Source organism: Parus major, chromosome 8, assembly GCF_001522545.3.
Source record: "Parus major isolate Abel chromosome 8, Parus_major1.1, whole genome shotgun sequence".
Taxonomy (NCBI): Eukaryota; Metazoa; Chordata; class Aves; order Passeriformes; family Paridae; genus Parus; species Parus major.
Window position 1 is genome coordinate 12,146,265 of NC_031777.1, and position 19,554 is coordinate 12,165,818.

A 19,554-nucleotide genomic window follows, 5' to 3' on the forward strand; every position below is an offset into this window, starting at 1 on the left:
CGGGGCGCTCACCGCGCTGCCACCAGCTCATTGGCTGCAGGCGTATCAGGGCGGCCTCTGATTGGTCAACCGGCTTGTCTGTCACGACAAAGGGTGTCTGTCCCAGGTAGCGCGATGGGCGCTCCGCCGGTTCCCCCGTGCTTGAGGCGGCCCCGCCGCTCCGACCGTCCACGTGCGGAGCTCGCCCGCGTGCTAAGGCAGCGCTCCGGCTCAGCCCCGCTCCGGGTACGCGACACCCGCCTGGAGCCCGGGGGGCGCCCTGCCACGGGCCACCCCCGGGCGGGGAAAAGCAGCCCCAGCGCAGCGGGGCGCGGCGGCGCTGGCCAGGAAGGCGGGGCGGGGGGCGGGGCGGTTCCGGGCTCAGGGCCGCTGCCTGCCGGAGCAGGGGCGCTGCGGGGCCGAAGAGCGGGGGGAGCGCGGGGGACCGGTCACTCGCAGCGTCAGCCCTGGGCCGGGCGACACAAAGGCTCCGTAACGCGGTTGCTAGAGCGCCTCCGGTCGCCTGGTAACCGCCCGCTGCCGCTTTATCCGGGGGCGTCTCCTGGCTGGGGGCGGGGTGGAGCTGGAGTCCCTGTGGGCGCTTGCCCGCCGAGTCCCGGGGCTCGTTCTCAGCTCCGCTCCTATGCGGGCTGCGGCCGCCACGCTCGCAGCACCGTGGGCCCTGGCGGGCGGCCCCTCCGGGCAGCGGGTCGCGTCCCTGCGAGCGCGCCCCGGTCCCGCCGGCGCTGCCCCGGAGCGCCATGAGCTCGGAGCCGCCCCGCACCTCGCTGCTCCGCGCCCTCTTTAAGATGGAGCCGGCGGCGGCCGCCGCCTCCGAAGTGCTGGGGGGAGCCTCAGAGTTCGTGAAAGGTGAGAACGGGGCGGGAGCCGCCCCATCCCCTGCCCGCGGGGTCCTGGAGCCTCCCCTAGAGAGGAATCCCGCTGGCTTCTCTCCCGCCCTTCCCCGGCTCGGCCCCGGCCCCTCTGCCCGGCGGGTTTCGCGGGCTGCCCGCCCCGGCTTCCTCGGCACTCCGGCGCTGCTTTCCCCGCTCTCTGGGCGAGGCGCGGGACCGGCACCTGTTGCTGTGCTGGGTCGGAGCCGCTGCCGAGGGACGCCCGGCAGTGCGGGGGGCCCGGCAGGGGCAGGGCCCGCGGGCGGAGCGGTCCGGGCGCTCCCGCCGCCGCTCACGCAGCAGAAAAAGGAGCGGCGGAGCCTCTTCCGCCCCGCGGTGACAGGCGTGCCCCGAGGCGGCGGCCGGCTGACTTCGCTGTCCGACGCTGTGCCTCTAATCTGTCTTTCAGATCGGTTGTACTTCGCTACTTTACGAACTAAACCGAAAAGTACCGTAAATACCCATTACTTCTGTACCGATGAGGAACTGGTCTATGAAAAGTAAGTGTTGAAATTTGCATATTCAAAGTGATCACCTGAGAGTCGTCCCAACACACTTTACTATAGAATATTTTTCGCCCATTGAGTTACTTGTATAGAATATGAGCATGAAGTTAGTCCGAATGTGTTTCTTTATTAGCTGAAACTAGTTTAACAAGGTGACTCAAAAACAACTGCAAGGCCAGTTAAATGGCTTAAATTGTAGTTGAGCTCGAAGAAGGATATCTGAGCCTTGTAAGATTTGTTTGAAAGATGGAGGTCTATTAGTACTAATCACACTTTATTGGGTGGTGTCTTAAATAGAAAACTTACTGGATATGAATAGATAAGCAGTAGTTTGTTTTATATTTTCTGTATTTTCCTGTATAGAGAGTATGAAGTTTACAGAACCGTAAGAATGTGATGTTTAAATGTGCTCTTGAAGAGCATCTGCAACTTATTTATAACTCTGGTTTTATTAGAGAGTTTTGAGATAGCACTTCTTGGTGGCTTTTGATATTTTAGAACAGCAGAAAAAGTATATTCTGTGAAGTAAAAGGTTCATGCTTGTTAGATACTTCACATGGAAAGTAAAAATAAAACTGATTATAATTGTAAATACTATTTAAGGACACTAAAAACATCAAACAAAGAAAGTATTTACTCTGTGCTGTGGCTAAGAAGGTGATGCTCTGGACTGCATCCCAAGATCAACTGTTTCCAGTGTGGTGATACATACCTATCTGTTTGACAAGGGTTTGCTGCTGCAAAAGTGAAACAAAAAGCATGTTCCTATTTCAAGTATAACTTGTTTTCCAAATGGTTTCAAGCAGTTGCAAGTATCTACCATTCTTTTTTCCTTTCTCCAGTGACTACTACTGCTTCTGTGAAGATGTAAACCAATATTCCTTGGTTTTTAGCTCACTTGCTATGCACAGCTTGTAGTTTCAGGGTATCTTTCCTACACGTTTTCTTATCTTAACCTGTATGTCTTCTACTGGAGTTCCCAATGGTTCATTCTGAAAGTTGACTTTTGTAATGGGTTGCTTGGGTTGGGAGTAAGTTCTTTAATGATCATTAACAAATTTTGATTGGAAGGAACCTTTGAAGTATCCTAAGGGAGGGTTGACCTAATACTGAAAGCAGAACTCAGCTGGGGGTGGTCCTGAGCAATTTGTGTGCCATGAAAGTGTTCCACTTCCTTTAAGAAAGGAAGCTTGTATATCTTCCAGACTGCATCATTACATTTTAATTCTTAATGTGCTTTTGGGAAGTGTGAAGGAATCTTTTGTGGCATTTGATCTTGTGGGTAGGAAGGGGGAGCATTTCTGTACTGTTATTTAGAGATGGCTGTACTAACCAAGGCCTGTAACTGAGATATTTGTGTAAGGGCAATGGTATTTAAAAAAAAAAAAAAAAAAAGGTACTGAGAAATTTGAGGGGGATGGGGGGAAGTAATTTTCTTTAACATTTAAGGAAATTCTGTAGGTATATTCCTTAACCCAATGTTAACTACAGATGAGGGTGTAACCTGATACCAGATATAGTTACCAGGTAATGGAAGAAAGCAAAGTTTCCTTTATGTCTAGGTATCTAAAGACTTTGAATGTGTAACTCCTGATGCATGTTCTGAATTGATGGTTCCTAATCGGTTTGGCCCATTTTAAAGTTGTCCTGTATCTGATACCATAAAGATACTCTCCCTTTTGTGCTCATAAAATGCTAAAATGTGATATGAAAATAAGTGATAGTTACCAGGTGGTACCAAGGAATTGTGTAATGACCTTATACATATCATTGCTAAACTTTCCCCTGGTATTTGTATTGCAGCACTCATCACTATCAGTGTATGCGATATTTGGTAATAAACCCATGCCTGATCTTGTTTTTGTTTTTTTTTTTCTTTCTCATATTTAAGGAAGTTTATATGGTCTCAGGGAAATAAAGTCAATAGGGTTACCGTGTTATGTGTATTTTTAATATCTTTCTGGATTTGGAAGGCTAGAGGTAAATTGAGGAATAGAATGTAGGACTCAGTTCTTGGGGAAGTGCTAATTTTACTGTAGCTTCCCTTAAGCTCACCAACAACTTTGACATCAGTACATCATGTTTCCCAAGCTGCACACAAAATGGGGGGCATGACAGTGCTTGTCTGTAAGTAGTAGTAGAGTGCAACTTTAGTACAACTTTAGATCAGATGGTCTCCTCACTTCCTCAGAAATGCAGAAAGTCTTCTTTCTGGGAAAGTGATTAGAAGTATTTGTTGTATGATAGAAAAATAAATATTTGGAAGTGACTTTTGAAATGCTTTATCTCAGAATAGTGGTTTGCAGAGTCTTCGTGGAAATGGCCTGCCTGGGTGGTTCTTGTGGTCAGAATTCCACAGCTACTTTTCCTTTTTAATCACATTACTTGTTCAGTGTTCCAAGGAGGGGGATAGGAGATGTCTACTCAGGCATGAAATCCTCAGCACCTGTGAGGTATGTAAGTAATTACATTAACACAGTTGTTTATTGATTTAACCTTGCTTAGATGCATCATTGTAGTGACTAGACAAAGATACTTCATTGTGCTTGGATGTAAACTGCTTTTATTTCAGCTCTTTTTCTGTTTAAATTGCTTTCTTTGTTACAGAATCTTATTTGGCTGACTTTAGAGGTGTCAGTTTGCTTCACTGAAGCAGTATCTGATCTGAAAACCTCATGAATATGTAGGTTTGGAGTTCCTGATTACAGAGAGCCTATTACTGGATCACATAGTACTTAAAAACTCACTGCCGTGCTTCCCTTCCCCCCCCCTCCCCTCCCCCTGCACTCTTGAAGAGACATAAGGAAGCAATTTTTGTTAGTACTGTACCCCATTTATTAAACAAAAGAGCTGTAGTGCTAGATCTGATGGTTTGGGAAGTTTGGGGTTGACTTGCTCCTGTAGCTTGTCACATGATTTGTCACTGAATTATACACAAAGTGTGGTTATGTAATCTTGAGCACTTTAGCCTTCAGTTCTCACTTGAAGTTTTCAACTGTTCTAATGACTTCTTAATACTGTCTAACTTAAACATTCACACTAAAAAGATAATAAAGATGTTCTTAAAACCATTTAAGCTGAGTAAATGCTAGCTGACTAGGAACTTGCTACTAGGACTGTCACTATTTTAGTTAAATGTGCTGCAATTGAACCCATTATGCCAGAGAAATAATACGCAGATGCCTCAGTAAAGAGAACAAGAAACCTGAATGGAATGATGCAATTCTGAAATCTCTTCTTTGATAGTTCTGTTTCTGTGAGATTTTCTCAGAGTCTTTCTGAGACTCTTTGAGGTTCTTCCTGAGAAAGTCTGCACTGCTTCTTATAAAGGAACACAGTCATTCAGGATATTGTAGTGCAGGTAACTGTTGCTTCAGAGAAATGGAATTAATGAGAAACAATCCATCTTGATGAAGACTGTCATTTGGCAAATAGACAAACCTTGCCTTGGCAAGACCTCGGTTAATGAGTTAGGCACCTGTAAGAAGCTTTTTATTCTCTAAGAATAGCGTCTTTCACGTTTCACCTTCCAGTAAGCAGATCTGGGTTGAGAATACTACACTTGACTGGTTAATTTGGCTTTCACGTAGTTTTATCAAAGCAACTTTAATGTCCTTCTTATTTCTGAGTAGTTTTCTCAAACAAAGTCGAAATATAAATATGCAAAACAGGAATCTCTTACTGATGAATTACAATGACAGCTTTCATAAATCATAATGGTTTTATTCAGTCATTTGTTCTGACTTTGGATCTCTTGTATAAACAACTTTTGCAAATTAATCTTTGACGTGGTGTAAGCAGCTATAGAAGTAGTAAATATGATAGTTGTTGTAAATTATGCTTTACACTGAAACATTCTTTCAGGCTATGGTATGTTACTTGCCCATTTCACAGCAGTCTTCTTGAGAGCTATTTCAGTTATGTAGCAAGCAAGACTCAAGTGCTTAGCTACAGCAATATTAAATGAGTACTGTTTCTTCTGCTGCATATGTATATGCAAAGAAGCAGTTTGTCTTTCCTGTGAGAAGAGTAAGGGTTAGCCTGTCTGGTTTTGCTTTGGCTAAATGCTACTTTTCTGTGGCTCTCCAATAGCAGTACTTGCATAGGAAACCTGAACTTTTCAATATTTCTCCGGCTTAAATAATTTGAAAGGAAAAAGTAAACTTAGCCTTCTTAAAACAAAGCTGTCACTTCACACAGAGAGCAGGGATTTCCTTGTTCACATCAGTAATTTTGAAAACTCAACCTTGACTACTGGATGACCAAGATAAGTTAGCAAGATTTAAGTCCAAAATTAAAACAAGGAAATTTCTCAATTTAATTTTATACATTGCTTTACCATTTCTGTCTTTGCTTTTTTGTAAGTAAAAGATAAAAGCGTTTGCTAGTAGTATACTGAGGAGATTTTTCTTTTGTTTGTAGTAAAAGGGTACCAGGATAAAACAGCAGCTTTCTAAGCTCCAGTTTTATGTTGGATGGGAATGTAGCTTGTCTAGGATATCCCTTATGTGCATCTTGGCCTCCGTCAAGGTGACTTTTTTTCCCAAAGGGACTACACTTCTGATATGACCTGAAGGTTATAGGGCAACTTTTTATGATAGAACCTCTTCATTTTTAATTTGTTTTTGTTATCAGGGAGCACTGGATTAAAAAATTGTGTATCTGGAGTAACTGTTTTAATTATCTATGATTTGAATCTGTGAATTGTTGGATTTTGAAGAATCAGGATCTTGAGGAGGATTTGGAACTTCCAAGAGGAAATGTACTTAATACCTGGTGGTTTTTGCATAATCCAAGGCCTCTGCATTATTCCTGCCTTCAGATGTTTCCAGGGTTATATTTGCTGTATCATCCTTCCCCTTTTCAGAAGCACATAATCTCTAAGTAGTGTTAGGAATTTTGTGTAGGCCCAGTTAAGAAAGCTCCTAATAATTCACGTGTTACTGGAATCAGTGGACAAGAGGATGAAAACAGTGCTCGCCTTTTTTCATTTGCTTGAGAAGTGGGGAGGAGAAACACACTTCAGGAAACAGGAGCTGAAGAAAAAAGCCTGAATAGATAAAATTTCCCAACCAGCAGTTTGGTTGTAATGAATGTACAGACTGATCCTCTCTCATCCAGAGACCTTGTTGCATGTGAGAAGTGTTCAGCTTATTATTTGAAGCAAGTAGCTGAAGAGTCAGTTGGCCACTCGTGCAGTACCTGGGCCTTGTAGTGCTTAATGACCAGGCTCAGAATCAGTGCAGCACGGCCCTTCTTAGGCGTCAGTAACCTGAATGTTCCTGTGTAGGAAAGAGGGAGGGAGGAGCAAGAGAAGAATGAATTGCAGTAAGAGAAACAGTCTCATTGCTTAATTTTAATAGGAAACTGGACATTTGTAAAATGCTGAGAAATTAGTCAAGTTTTGCAGTTAGGATGCAGTATTTTTCTTGCTTCATCAGGTTCTCGGATTTGATATTTTGACTTAAGTAATTGCAAGCTTGAGGGGCTCCTGTTTTGGCAGAAAAGTGGCTTTATATAATTAAAAGTTTTTAAGAAGGCAAAGTTCATACTTTAACGAGTACTCTTGCTCCAGTTCTGGGATAGGTACTCCAGAAAATTGTTGTGGTTATTAAATGGTGCCTCTGTTTTCAAGTTACTAAACCAATGACTGAATAAGGTGGCACACAAGAAACATCATGCCCTGGTGGGAAGTGAATGGCAGTATAAAACTACTGCTCTATAGGGAAAAAGTATCAGGCATCTGGAGTAAAGTACAAGTAATACAATTTATCTTTGCAACATGGTCTCTTGGCCTGATAGATTGACTGAGGTTAATTTGCAAACTAGGGAGGTGGACAATTACCATCTGTATGAAGTTCAACAAGGGCAAATGCCAGATGCTGCATCTGGAATGGAGCAACCCAGGATGTATGGACAGACTGGGGAACGAGAGCCTGGAGGCCAACACCACAGAAAGGGACCTCACCGTACTCTGTGATTCTGTGGAGGTTATCAATTCAGTTAAAAGTCTGCTAGGCTATGATATTCCTTCATTGCATGGAACCATCTAATCATTCAGGATGGAAAATCAGTTTATCATTTTTCTCCAGCACAAGGGGCAGATACTCAAATCTTTAGCGAGAAGCGGTGTTTGCATTCAGAAGTGCTGGTTTAGGCTTGAACTGACTCGTGGCACCTTCATGTGGCATGCCATGGAACTGCATTTAGGAACAACTCCTTACTGAAGAGGTGTGGGCTGCATTTCCTTCGCCATTAAATTCCCTGGAAGAATTTACAGTAACTGTTTGCATGACAGAGTAGAGCAATGGGCTGGCCTTTCTTGGGGGAATGACGATTCCTATGATACAGTACAGCAAATGCCCCAGATATTATACTGCAACAAATTACAGGTAGGAAGAAATGGTTCTAGGAGTCTATTCTAAGGAGAAAACAGATACTAGAAACTTATGCTACTGCTTCCAGGTGGAATCATGATAGTATTGTTGAAGTAGAGTATTTAAATGTTCAGCTAGTGTATTCTGGGGTTTTGCTACTTGGTTTGAGAAGCATAAGGATAGCAAGTCTCCATGAGATGTGGGGTAAAATAATTTAAGGAGTCATCTAGGTACTTGATTAAAACAAAATATAATTAAATATTAATTAATACCATACCTGCCTTCTGTTCCTCTGGTTTCCACCTCTGTTGTAAATTACTCTCTCTTTGTAAATGTTGTCTCTCTTAACTGGTTTAAGTTTCAGAGACATTCCCGTTTCTCTTACTGTATTTAAATGTTTTGTTCAAACATCTAGATGTAAAAGAGATGGAAGTAAAATAATACTGGATGAATTGTTATCAGTGACTCTTTGACTTTTCTTACGCTGATCTTCAGTTTTTGCCAAATAAAATTCTTTATTCAGCTGGCAACTTGGTGTGTCATTTCATCCCCATTCCCTATACCCTGCCCATTTCCCATGTTCCAATTACATTTACTTAAAATTCTGGTCTTGAGATGAAAATCCTTTGGGTGAATCAGGATCAAGTGTCACTAATTCAAGTATAAAAATGGCCTTTTGTAGAAAAAGTAATGAGGATGCATAGAATTAAATCCTTCTGCTTAAACATGTCAGAAACTGTATTAGGTCTAGGGATGTAAATTGAAGAAAGATTTTTGTAGATCAGAGTTCATTGACTTGAGTACAGAGCCTTGTATTATCTTTCAAAGAACTCTTTTGATTTGAGGATTTGTAAAGCACTTGTTTCACTTAGCCCCATCAAAGAAAGGATAATTAACTTACTCCAGTTTAGAGGTATAAAATAGAGAAAGGTTATGTTACGTACATTATTTTAACTTTTTGCCTTGCATTTCAACCACAATGTTGTATCAGCAAAGGCTGATTTATACGGCCTCTGTGGTAGTAGGGAAATAATTTGGGAAATGACAGTGTTTTTGTGGATGGGTAGTAATGCTGATGCAGCAGGGACTGAAAGTGCCTTTCCTTAGATTGTGTTTGGATTCTGACAAATACCTTGTTTCTGCAGCATAGACAAATAGGGGTAGTACCCGAGTCTTAAATACAGATACTTCTACCCCTTACTCCACTGTGTTAAGAGAGGCACAGGATTCTTAATGGTAGCCAATGATGGAGAAATAGTCAAAGATTATGACATCTTTAACTTGGGGGCTGAGAGAAGCTGAATGGCTTCATTTTGTAGGAAGACAATTGCTTCCTGGATAGACTCAAATGTATTTTATCCTTATACCCACCAAAATAGTAATTTGTCTTGTGGATAAATTTGTAAATTGATTTTCAGGTACTTTTCGTACACTACTCTTCAAATTGAATCATGTGGAAAAGTAGAAGTGGGGATATATGACTTCATATTGATGTACTTCTAGCAAATGAATTGTAATAAATCTTATGATAAAGCATGGCTGTACTTCCTAAGTTCTTTAGATGAACTGTGTATTCAGTTATATCTTTCAGATACTTTGCTCACAATGTTTTTTAAAAAAGTATTCTGTATTATAATAACTATCCCATTCCATCTTTTTCCACAATAGTTTAAAAAGTAAAACTTATGGTATTAAAATTATTTTGGAAAAATGCTTTAAAAAGTATTACTTATTTACGTAAGTTTTACTCTCCTATCTTACATGTAAGTGAAAGAATGCTCTAAAGTTGGAGTGAGATAGTGTGGGGGGTATTGAGTCATGTGTTAGTCAGCTGTATGAGAGGAGATGTTAAGAAGCTTTCTATATGACTTTCTTAGTAGCTACATTCACTCCAGTGTTGTTAGAGCTCCAGTTTTAATTTCTTGTTAGTCTTAACTCGTACTTGTCCTTAGAATGTTTTTATTTAATCTCTATGAAAAACTGTATGGAGGGTTTTGTTTTAAAGATAACTATTGACTGTATCTAGCAAACTTATCCAAGAGAAGATGATGAATTCTGAAGTTAAACCCTGCTTTCCTGGAGCTGCACTTTCCTCTTGGTTAGGTTAATTTCTGTCCAACATGCAAATTAAGTTCTAGTAGTTGGACAGCTTGGTCTTTTTCCCAGCTAATTAGCTTCTGTAATTACATCATAAATGTTTTGTGCTGAACTGAATCCTAACCAACGCTTCTGTTGTTACTTGATATTGTGAAGTAGATGATACTGAAATAGCCTTGGTGTGGCAGGAAGGGTACTTGTCTTAGTGATCAAACTAATGATTGTCTCTTTTTGCACTGGTCTTGGTTTTCTTGTTTCTCCTGGTTGAGAGAATGTGCGGAGGAGGATATAAATGATGTTATAAGCACTAAATAGATGAAGAACTCTTAATTATTTTTGTGTCTGCACAGAATGGGTGAAGCAGAAAGCACATTTGCAGATATGTAATGCAACCCATGGGCTCAAAGCAATGTTGACAAGAGCAGGTTGTTCAGATCCTTATACAATTCGGTTTTGATATTACCACCTCTCTGCAATTGCTTCCCAGTGCTTGACTGCCCTCAAAAGTGGAAGTTTTCTTTTTATGTTCAACGGGAATCTAATTTGTTTTCCTGAAAAATAAACTTTTGCCATGGGGGAAAAAGAATAGATGGCAGTACCTATCGAGCTATTATGTAATTTCTTTTTTTCGTTTTTTACTCTTTCAAAGACTGTAAGTCCAGAACACCTTTTTCCTTTGTGATTCCCTAAATAGACTGTATTCAGATGCTGATTGCTTGTTTTGTTTGTCAGGAGGCAGGAAGCTTCCTGTCACTTTTATCAAAAAGGCTTAAGGCAGAGCAGATTAACACAGTTGAACTAGTAATCCATTCTCACTGTAATTCATAGAGTGTGCTTCAGCAAATTTGCATAGACCATCGAGATTAAGATTTTTATACACAAGAAAAGAATTACTGAAGGAAGTTTGCAGCTTAAATTTTGACCAGTTTTGCACAATTGATGGAGAGGGAGCTCTAGAAGATGTTGCTGTAAGTTGCTTGCATAAAGGCTGCTGTTATTTGTAAAGGTGCCTATATAGTGGGTGTGTTAGGAAGAGAACTTTGAATCACTGCAAGGAACTCCTGTTGTGCAATAATTTTCCTGTACAGATTACTGCTACTAGGTCTTAAGGCCAGAGGTTGTAGTTCAAAGGTAAAACAGTTTAAAAATGTGGAAGAGAGAAACAAGAACAAGGAGAAGTTGATATTTAGAACATGAAATAAATAATAAATTGGAAGAACAGCCTAGAGGCAACAGGGTTTAGGGGACAAAATGAAACATAATTAGATGTAAAGTGTGTATGTAATTTCTAATCTCTGGAATAGTGAAGGAATGGATATAAAGAAATTAACTTAAACTTGAGTCAGAGATCAAGACTAGATGTTATGAAATAAATTTTATCACCCATAAGAAATTCTATTTAGCTTATTCTTGATAGTAGTTAATCTTAAGTAGTTTTAGAATCTTTATGATGACATCAGCATGGTTTAAATGTATATCATGTCTTCAGGTTCTTCACTGTGTGGTTTTGGCCAAAACCAGACTGGATAACGTATCATGAAGAAAAAAATTCTGTAGTTAGTGTGTGTATGTAATGGGAAAAGTACTTACTGGACTATCTTAAACTAAAGCTACAATTAAGTTTAAATGAATTGTTATGATTGTACTTTTAAATTTATCAATAAAGGACTTATCTGTTGTTGTATGTGTTGTTCTGTATGTACTGGCTACTTAGTATCCTTTATTTCCAGCTTTAGTTATCAACAACGTGCATATTGACATTTGTTTAGGTATTTTTTTATAAATAATACTGCTTTTTTTCTGTTTTTTCAGTTTCTATGGAGATTTTGGCCCTTTAAATTTGGCAATGTTATACAGATACTGCTGTAAACTAAATAAGAAATTAAAGGTAAGCTTCGTTTAAAAACAGTGTTTCTATATTTTTGTATTTTCAAACTGAAATAAAATTAACCAGTTTGAAAATGGTTGTTAGGTGCTCACTAGCTAGATGGTTATTGCTAAGCTTTAAGGATATTCTTCGTTCTGAGATATTTTCCTTCTGAAGAGTGGAAGAAAATAATATGCTCTCATTTCTGCTTAGGAGGTGAGGCAGGTAACTGAAGGCTGTGTTAATCTTTTTGAATAACCATAACATTTTCAAGGCAATAGTAACAACAGCTGCTGGTTGTGTCATAGGTTTGCAGCTAATGAAGTGTGTATGCTGGTCTGAATAACTGAAAAAACAGGTACTCAAGGAACAAAAAACATGGGTCCTGAAATCCCACTGTTTAAAGTAAGTCTCAGAAAAGAGGAAAGGGGCAGAGAGAGAAATAGGTGGCCTTGAGACTGAGAGCTCTGCTTGACAGTAGATAAAACATGGGTGTGTTATCAACACGGTTTTGATGACAAATCTAAATCACAGCATCACACTGGCTGCTGTGCCTAAATCCCAGTTCCATTGCAGCCAGACCCTCTGAATATAATGTACAGCTGCAGGCTTCACCTTTTCCAGATACCTGTGAAGAAGTGATCTGCAGCATGTATAGAAAAATTGTCAACTGTTGTTTGGAATGAAAAGATCTTTTAATTCCAAAATGCTGATTAATGTAACTTGGGGGCAAATAGTGAGGAGACCCTTCACTAAGTATGACAGATTTAAAATCTTTATCATGTAAGACCTGTTACTGACAGAAGGGGAATATGGGACAACAGATGTAATTGCTTTGGCCATTGTTAAGAGGGCCACTTTATTGAAAATGGCATTATTTCTAGGGGCACAAACTTCAGTTAAGTTGATTCATGCTACCTGCTGCTTTTAGGGGTGTGCTGAATTCTGTGAATTCTTAAGTGGAAGTTCTGCAAATTGAGGCGCTTGTAGAGTTGCTGTAAATTTCTTGGGGAAAAAAAAGTGCTTCTAGTGAAAATTTACATTGCTTCTTAAAAAAAGGTACTTATAAAAAGTTAAAATCTATTATTTGTAATTTTGGATGGTTGTGCTCTTATTGGGAAAATGAATTTGCTGTTTGTTAACACCAGGCATCTTATAAATTAATTATCACCCTATTTTGCAGTGCCACTGTTCCATTCAAACACCTGACCAATGACTCTTACTCAGTATGAATCTATTTTTTTTCCACCTTAATTCTGCTGTTTGTGATCTTATGTTTATTATAATTTAATATATTATATATTTATTAAAAACTGGAGAATGCTTGCTCTGTGAAGCAGTTACTCCAGAGAAGAACCAGTAATAAATCTATTGTTCTAACTTCACTATGACCATGGGAACTAGAGAGATCAGTTCTGTCTTATCCAGATTCAGATTGTGACTGTGATCAGTCTGGGACCTTAATACAGTCTCATATATTACTGTATGCATTATGTCTTGAACTTGGGTACCGAGAGTTTCACCTGGAAAATAAGTGTGCAACCAATAAATATCTCAGGGTTTTTTTTAATGGTTCGGTATTAAACAGGAATGTGCTTGCAGTATTTAGTATTTATAAGACCATTATCTTGCTTATTGAATGAGGCAAACTAATCATCAGAAGTGTCTTGTAAGCATAGTGGTGAAGATTGGAATATTGCAAGGAGAAAAAAAGCAAGGGAACTAAATTGGAACTGAACTATTAACCCTGATATTTGTGGAGTTGGTTTAGCAAACTGTAATGTCAATTTTAATGTAGCTTCTCTATTTTTTGAGAAGAGTGAATGTACTTGCACTGCTGGGTGAAGGATACAGCTGGCTAGGACCAGAACAGAGAGGTCTCCGCTGGGAGGAAGTGCAGTTTGTTACTTTGAGCTTGCCAGAGGCTAATTCCAAATAGGTTAAATAAAACTCCTAGTGCCTGAGAGAAAAGGGTAACCTGATAGCACAACCACTTGAAAGTAATACCTGGAATCAAGCAGCTAAAGCTTGGAGTACTGCCAAAGTGGTATAGGAGCTTTCATATGAATGGATTCCAGGCTGGCTGATTGGCACTACCCCTGGGGTAGGCTGATGTAAGCTTTGCTCTTCTAGTAGTTAAAATCTGTGCTACACTCTGTCTCAATTTAGATGCCATCTGCAGTGGGTAAGTAGGCTTGTAAGATGGAGACCCAGGGCTGAAGCCTGCCTCTGCATGTGTATTTACATGCCTCAGAGGAGTGCATCTGCTGGGAACTTTAGGCCTAGCTACAGTGACTGCTGCTCAGCTTCCCCAGGCAAGAATTAGTCATCATGTCCATCCTTCACACTGGTCCCCAAGAGGAGTTCTGAGTCCTGAACTAGGGCATTCACAAGTTGGTGACCTGTGACTTACCTGCCCTGCAGCAGCAAAAGTATAGTCATTCTCATGAGGCAGCAGGTGATGTGTAAGCGGCCTGGGATGAGCGTTTCAGAAATGGGAAATGCAGACCAGACTATGGACAGAGGGAGAGAGCCCTGTTGGGAAACTTCTGCTTGCACACCCTTGCCTTAAGGATGCCCTGTGACCAGTTGCAGGAATTGTTTAATCATAGGAAGTAAAAAGACTGCAGATTATCATGGGATGGTTGCTGTTTCCATCCTGAAACACTTCTGGGACCCTGAAACAATCATAGTGCTTAAGCCCAGATGATTTGGTGTGCTTTGTTGGGTAAGCACTTAGTGTATTTTCTTAAGAAAACAGTCTTGAAGTATAGCACAAAAATAAATTATTCATAAACGTGAGGTTTTTGGTAAGGATATGGTGTCTCAAAGACTTAAGACTCCTTTATATCTTTTTCTGTTTTGGGAGAGAAGTTCAACATGAGGCAGTATTCTGCTTTCCTTCCCCTTTCATGGGGGATGGGTGAGGAGGGATAATGGTTTGAAATGTGCTAATGGCAGATCAGCATTTTAAAGTAAACTGTTGTAACTTTATGCTGACTGATTTATTTTTTTTTTAGACACTGAATACCTCTGTTCTGAAGAGGTGAAGAATTTATTCAGATATGCATTTACCAAGAAAGTTTGAGGCAAAGTCTTGGCTGTGCCTTACAGGAAAACCTTTCTGACCTTGTTGTGTTTGTAATTTTTCAATTGTTGATTGCTGTGAAGATGATTTTCACTATCCAAGTCAACAGCAATGAAAACATGCTTGTCTGTGCTGTCTTGCTGCTTGGTATTTGAATTCTGTTCAGGGAAGAAAACACTTGACTAAGCAACTGGGCTTCATTTCTGAAAGAATTTTTTTTTCTTGTTTTTAAGTAAATCTGGTTTCATGGTTTCATAAATCTGCTTTTAAAAAACTGTTGTGTTTTATCTATGCATAGCCTTACATGTTCTCAGTAAATTAGGAGCAGAAGTAATTGGGGTGTGTTGCTGATATAAATTATAGAAATTTTGAAGATCAAAGGCAGGAGAGGAAATCTACTGGCAGGCTTATAAACTATGGGGTTAACTTTTGTATGCTAACTCTAGTGCTGCTGAATCATAAAGGGATTCGGGGTTTTTGTCTGTTTTAATATAAATAAACTGCTGGGCATACACATGGAACTATAGTAATTACAAAGCATCTCGTTTAGGACATCCTAGATTTTGAGGCAGGGTTGCATGCACGTGCTTAAATTTATTGTTTTGTATTAAGTTATCTTGTATTCACTTCTATTTACAAGTACATATTATCTATTTATACACACTTGTATATATATAAAGTAAAATTTGCATAGATCTAGGCTCATTAAACACATTGAAGTAATTTCTTGCTTGAGCATTGCAACTGTATTAAACCATATCCGTTATATAAAATACTGTCAAATAATAGGTTGATTTTATGCTGCTATCAATCAGGCAATTGTCCACCACAGCACTTTCTAATCTTGTCATTGATTCTCTGCAAGTAAGTCTCTCTTGAGATCTATAGGGAGCTTTTAAAAAAGAAAAAATAAAATCTTACAGTGAAAGTAAATATTCTATGACCCTCTCATACATCTTATGTATTTGTTTTATTACCTAAAGCAAAGACTTCTACACTTTCTTTGTGACTTCTGCTTTTAATTCACAAGATTGTCTATCAGTATGTTCCTCTGGGATATACCTTGACTGACACTGTTACGTTATGCTGTTAAAATTTATCTTTTAATGATGTGTGAAACTGATAAAATTTTATCACTGCTAAAGAATATTTTTAGTACTTCATAGTGTGTGCACCTTAGTTTTGTTGTGGAAAAAAAAATTATTGGCAACTGTTATCTGCAACTGTAGTTATTGCCTAAATAAATTGTATGGAAAAATTCCTTGTTGAAACATTGCTGATTTTTCAGAGTTCTGCAGTGCCTAAGGGAACTAAAGCTCTGATCTGTTCAGGTGGAGCTCTGGAGCTGTAAAAACAGTATAATCTCCCAGAACTGTTGTGAAAGCTCATCGTTGAACCTGGCCAGAGGAGCAGAAGTAGCTTACTAAATGTGGTCATAAAATCAGTATTTTTTAAAAAATAGATCATATAGCTTAGTTTTGATAATGAAAGTGCACTGAGTTGACAAATTGCATGTTAATGTTAACAGATGCACTGTATTGATGTTTCAGCAAACACGTACTGTAAAACTTAATTTTCTGTAACTAGTGTGCAAGTAAAAACAATTATTTGTTTTATAAGCTTCTGAAGACTTAAATTGTGCTGCTGTGTTCCACTGCTTGCTATGCTATAAGACATTAATACCAGTTTTCAATTTTGTTAAATTTGTTAAAGCTTTAGTCAGGATTTAAAACACATTTAAATATTTCATATAATAAGGATTAAACCCTTACATTTTGAAAATGATGCAATAAAACTGATCCATTGTTTTCATCTTAATATTCTGGAAGCCTCAGATTATGGCTACTTTGGGTACAAAAATGTCTTAAAATTGGAATGACTTGATATATTCATATGATTAAAAAAAATCCGTTCTATGAAATAAAATCTTCAAGAAATGTGGTCTTTCTACATTGAACTTCCTTCTCACTAGCTAGCTTTGCAGTTTAAAATAATGTTTTAGGTGAACTGTAAACCGCTGCAAAGAACTTTGCTTTAAAATAAGTAGTAGTCAATAAGTTATAATTGAAGTTCTGTCACTGTTGCATAACTACTGTAATCTTATCCCACCTACACATCATGGGTGGAATTGCAGTTAGAGAACACTAAAATTAAAAAATTGAGGAGGGGGAATAAGGGAGGAATCTTAAAGTACTGGGATTCATTTTGTCAAGTTTTAATAATAATTGAATGCTTCACTAATTAAGTAACAACTTGTGCCTTGTATGTTTGCATATACACTGAGAGAGATGCTGCTGTTGGCCTCAAGATACAACCTCTTCCAGTCTACAGCAACCAGCAGCTATTTCAGGAATTACAGTCCTGTTTTACACTCAGTCACATTAACTCTCACTCCTTCCACCTCTGGAAGTTGTGGCTTGTAAGATCAGACTGGAAGGTACAGTTAGAACTGCGACTAAAGGTGCTGCTTCTCTGGGAGGTGGGAGTGAGAAACTCACCGTGGTACCTACATCAGTTTTCTCCCGCGCCAATTGGCTGTTTGATTTTTTATTTTTTATTTTTTATTTTTTTTTTAATTTTTTTTTTTTTAAAAAAAAATTTGATTAGGTGGTTAAAACTGTTCTAAAATTTGCAGTAAGTTTTGAGACGAGATTTGACATTGACAGATTTCTGGAAGTGAAATACAGTTGGCACTACAAATGAAATGCTGTTCTGCAGCAGTTACCTTATCTCCCCATGCCAAGTGTCAAGAGTTAAAAACCTGAAGCTGGGTAACAATGGCACTGGTATTAGGACATTTTATAGAACATGAAACTTTTAAAAATAGAAAAATGTTTCAAATATTTAGAAACAGAATCTAATATATCTGTTGATGACTTCCTCAAAAGTGTAAGGATATTGTAAAAATCTGTCTGGAAAAACATGCTATGGTATAGCAGAGTATAATGAAAATGTGGCAATTAATGAAGTTTTAAAAATTGTTAATGCAGTACATTTTTCAACACCATTGTTAAGTGGCAATATTGTCTCTCTCTGGCATTAACTAGTTTTGCTGCAGCTTGTCATTATTGTTCTTTTCGGGTGCTTGTTGATTTTGTTTTCAATGGGAGGTTTGTCCATGGGATTCTGACACAGGCTTCTTCATAAAGAAAGAAGAATTGTGAGTGTAATTAGTTTTGTCTTTGCCTAGCCTTTCCTTCAGGCTTTTCTCCTCTACATTTTTTTCTTTTCCTTTTTAATTCTTGCTGTTGAAGGTTTCTAAAGATGTCCGTCACCCCATTTTAAAGAAGTATAGATGGAAGTGTTTTACTTATAAAATGGCTGTAAAGTTGATTGCTTGAGTTTTTCTTTTGTTTTCTCCACGGAGTTATGTGCTAAAGAGGTTTAATGTACAGGAGGATATTTTAGTTTGAAAATTTCAATGTCTTTAAACAGTGTTCATAAACTAGTGTTTCAAATATTTAAACTTGGGGAGGAAAAATCCAATTTTTTATATTGAAGATATGGTTCAGCTCCACTTTATAGCATGGTTTTGTATAGCTAACCAAGAGATTTGCCCAGAAACAGTGGCTATTTCCCTGCACTCTTATTTATCTGTGATATAAGAAGATTGTTCAGAGTATCAGTAATTTTTTCTTCTTTAATTTTAAAGATAAGAATTTTCTCTGACTTGTTTTGCAGTTTTGGAAAAGTGATTTTGCTACAGTATTCTTAAAGCATATTCTTTTCTTAGTAAATATGCTATTTTGTTTGTTTATTTTTTTTAAACAGTATTTTAGTCTCTCAAGAAAGAGGATTGTGTACTACACCAGTTTTGACCAGCGGAAGCGAGCGAATGCAGCATTTTTAATAGGTGCATATGCTGTAAGTATTTTTGATCACATGGATACTTTAACCTTCCTTAAGGGACTTCCCCTGTGTGTAAAATGGCTTCTCAAGGGGTGCTTCTTTAGAGAGGTGGGCAGATGGTCTTTTCATTTGTCTCTAAGCTGTCTTTGAAAACATTGTTGTATGAGTTTTAGGGAAATCTGGTCATCATCCCTTAATTCAGTTTATTTTACTACACAGGGAATGACTTTGGCAGATCCCTGCATGTTTTTCCATAGAATACCATTTTCTTGAATGTTGAAAATCCAAATCACTTTGCTCTAATCCTATGTTAGGATGAATTGCTTCTCATGTCATCAGTGAGATTCAGACTAGGAAGGAGAAAAGATTTTTCCCACAGCCTTCCTAAAGTTACTAAACCAGAGGCATAGTAATTATTGAATTGATTTATTTTCTCATTTAATTTTCATAGCCTACCCAGCATAATAGACAGTGTGCCACAGCTCTGGTGGTGTTTGAAAGTTAATTGAGGAGGCTTGGTTTATTTATTCAGGTTCCTGTTCCTTTCACTTTTATGTAGCAGATGGACTGGACATATTACTTATGATTCCTCTAAGTGTGTATTTTGGTAGTAATATCTTTTATTAGATTTCTGTAATGCTGATGAGAGAAAAAAGCTGTTAAGTTCTTAAGTTTGTTGTTTTTATTAATATATAATAATGACTGGGTAATAGGAAACTACTGGCATGCCCAGTTTTTTGCTTGCAGGAGTGTTTTTTTCCTAATTTAAAAAGTCAAATTGGACAACTCAGCCCTACTTGAAACATGAAGGGTTTGTTTGTTGGTAATCTAAGCAGCTCTAGAGGGGATCTGTTCTGTACCCTTCTGATTTGTAAATTGCAGATGGGAAAAATATGAA

General features: G+C 38.8%; 1 protein-coding gene across 4 annotated transcripts in view; it reads left to right on the forward strand.

Moving 5' to 3' along the window:
- The first annotated feature begins 417 nt into the window (after positions 1–417).
- The window catches only part of CDC14A (cell division cycle 14A), a 53,726-nt gene continuing 34,589 nt past the window's right edge, over positions 418–19,554 (forward strand). The window contains exons 1-4 of one of the 4 annotated variants that reach the window (XM_015636422.3): positions 418–849; positions 1,282–1,372; positions 11,665–11,740; positions 18,579–18,671. In XM_015636422.3, coding sequence (XP_015491908.1) covers positions 741–849; positions 1,282–1,372; positions 11,665–11,740; positions 18,579–18,671 — 369 coding nt within the window. In that variant the 5' untranslated portion in view covers positions 418–740. The remainder of the gene's footprint in view (positions 850–1,281; positions 1,373–11,664; positions 11,741–18,578; positions 18,672–19,554) is intronic. The other 3 variants (XM_033516277.1, XM_015636419.3, XM_033516278.1) reach the window with 3 other exon arrangements.